Source organism: Anopheles aquasalis, chromosome 2 (genome assembly GCF_943734665.1).
Source record: "Anopheles aquasalis chromosome 2, idAnoAquaMG_Q_19, whole genome shotgun sequence".
NCBI classification, from domain to species: domain Eukaryota; kingdom Metazoa; phylum Arthropoda; class Insecta; order Diptera; family Culicidae; genus Anopheles; species Anopheles aquasalis.
The window spans coordinates 22920001-22922500 of record NC_064877.1 but is presented as its reverse complement, the minus strand read 5'-3'; the positions used below and the strand labels follow the sequence as shown (position 1 = coordinate 22922500).

At 52.5% G+C, this 2500-nt stretch overlaps 1 protein-coding gene across 5 annotated transcripts in view; it reads left to right on the top strand.

The window, feature by feature from the left end:
* Positions 1 to 2500, top strand: part of LOC126574008 (ataxin-2 homolog) — a 15877-nt gene that overhangs the window by 1108 nt on the left and 12269 nt on the right. For all 5 annotated transcript variants that reach the window (XM_050233942.1, XM_050233949.1, XM_050233914.1 and 2 more), the window contains exon 2: positions 1 to 617. This exon is cut by the window's left edge. In XM_050233942.1, the coding sequence (XP_050089899.1) occupies positions 580 to 617 (38 nt within the window). In that variant the 5' untranslated portion in view covers positions 1 to 579. The remainder of the gene's footprint in view (positions 618 to 2500) is intronic.

Below are 2500 nucleotides of genomic sequence, written 5' to 3'. Positions count from 1 at the left end.
ACGACACCACCGAGCGCACTGAGATCAGCAGCCAGCATCAGCAAAGTAGGCCTTGAGAGTGATAACGTGGAGCGGGATTCTGTGTGTGCACCGACCGGTGTGTGTCTGTGGGTGTGTGGTGAGGAAGGACGACGAAGGAGGAGTGCTGCTGCTATTGTGAAAGCGGATGCAGCAACAGCATCAATCACGCGAAACGCAACAACGCATCGCTTGTTTGTGAGAGTTCCCGTGCTTGTGTTTGTGTGCCTGTGTGTCCGTGTTTGTGTTCGGTACACGCCTCGACCAGAAGGATCGTTCGGTTAGCTAGTGTTTTTGCCGTTCCTCTTTCGGTGAAACCCAAAGCCAAGTGTCTTCGCCAACCGGTAGACAGCGGTGGTAGTGCTCGCTGGAAGTGCCCGCCTCCAGACGAAACAGATCACAGACAACTGCAGTAGCCCAACAGCTCAAGGCCGGTCCGCAAATAGCCGCGAACGGAGGTTAAACTCCTCCGACGCACGGTACACCGAAATCAAAATTCCCGTTCCGACGCGAAGCCATAGAGAAGGCTCCTCCTTGAGCCACTCAGCAGACGACAGCGAGATGAGCAAGCGCAACAAAACTCGGCCCGGTCCGGCCAGGTAAGCCCCCATCTCCCGTCCTCCGTTCCGCTACGATCGCGAGATCGCAGCGCGCTCATCATCATCTGTGCATGCTTACGATCGTAGGATAAGGTTTCAGCCCTCAGCACATTCCGGAACCAGCGCCAGTGTACTCGGTGCCAGTCTCCTCTCCTACCTGTGAGCTTGATGGATTTATCGTTTGTTGGTTGAAATCTCTTTCGGCTGATGTACGCCGCCAGCATGTGCAGAACACATTACGCAATGTCCGGATAAACACGGCTCTCCGCCTGGACGATGGGGACCTCAACCTCTTGGAACCTCGTGTGCGCCGTTCGCTCGTACTCGCAATCGCCATCCAAGTAGCCATTTGCTAACGAGCTGCACGCCGACAGCGGCTCTCTACCGATCCAAGTAAACCGAGGTGACGAAGGGGTTCGAAGGCTGGAAGCGATCTTGCTTTCGCTTATGGCTTCTTCACTCTGCTACTCGGCGGCTATTGCGTCATGCCATGCTGCCGCCGCACGAGACATTCCACAAAGGGCACGACAACGACTGGCGGATCGGCGCACGGACGCACGCACGCACGCACGCACGCACGCACATTCACGGCGTCATGCGCCATCGAACAATTACTCTCAAACACTGCTCCCGAGCACGAGGAGAAGGAAGACCCCCACCGCCGCATAGCCATGGTGATTGATGGGTTTATTTTTGAAAGCATTTCAATAAATTGGAATCCACCCCGTCGGGGCTCGTTGCCGTCGTGGATGGCTGTGACGGAAGAGGATAATCGCAGCTCATGTGTAGTCGTCGTCTGTCCCCTTTCTTGCATGACATTATGGAATGCTCTCTGGGCCTAATGCTAATGGCTTAAGTCAAGCGCAAGTAGGCTGGCCAACAGCCAACCAGATATTCTTCTTCGGCACAGCGTGTGGCCATTCATCAGATCGATGCACCAGCAACCCACAAAAAAGGGGTCCGATCGTTTGTTCATTATCTTCGAATTATCGGGCAGTGTCTTTTGTTTTTTTTTTTTGTTTTGCTCATACCAGCTGCCTCGAGTAAAGGGCACATTACGGTGCATGATGCTGCGTGAACGATAGCGGAGACTGAAGATAACATTAGCGCAAGATCGCCCCAAGGGGGACAGAAAATGGAAATGGATGGGGGGTTGGTTTGTTTTTCCTCCTTCACATTCGAACCGACTACCGTTCAAGTTCCGCCTGTACACGCACGTGTCCCGTTTGGTCGTATTGGTAAACTTCTGGCGCCGCGTGATGTCTCTTGAGAGTCAATACCAACGTAACTCAGGTGCATCATACCACCCTTGTGCATGATATGCTGTCTCAACACGTTATCCTGCCGATGTTCCCCATCGCACGCACACTAAAAGGTGACGTGGACGTTTGTGTGTGTGTGGGTCTGGCAAAATCCTTTCCACCCCTTTTTCCACCCGGTCTTATTGATTAAATGGCATGGCGCTACAAACACAACCAATGATGCCGCCTTCAACACTCGCCGTCGGATAGTATTATTCCACCCAACGCTTTAGCAATGGCGTCCACCATCTGACTGCATGGTTTGTTCGATAGAGCCATCGAGGTGTGAGGAACAGGAGAGGAGGTAGTCCGTGTCCTAATTTTCTACCAAGAGATTAGGGAATGAGTAATATGCGTTCAGCAGTGAATGTTGAATGAACAACTCCGACATAAACTGCGGGTGGGGGGAGTCCGTTAGTCCAATGAAAATGCTGCCCCTTTCAACAATGGTCCGTGTGCTATTCTTGGGATGTTCGTTCGTCCTTTGTTTATTTGGCCAGTTTGTTTTTTTTTGTGGATTGGGTTTCATCGTTTGGGCACAATCTGAGACACAGCAAAGCACAGGCAGAGAGGGTGAAATGG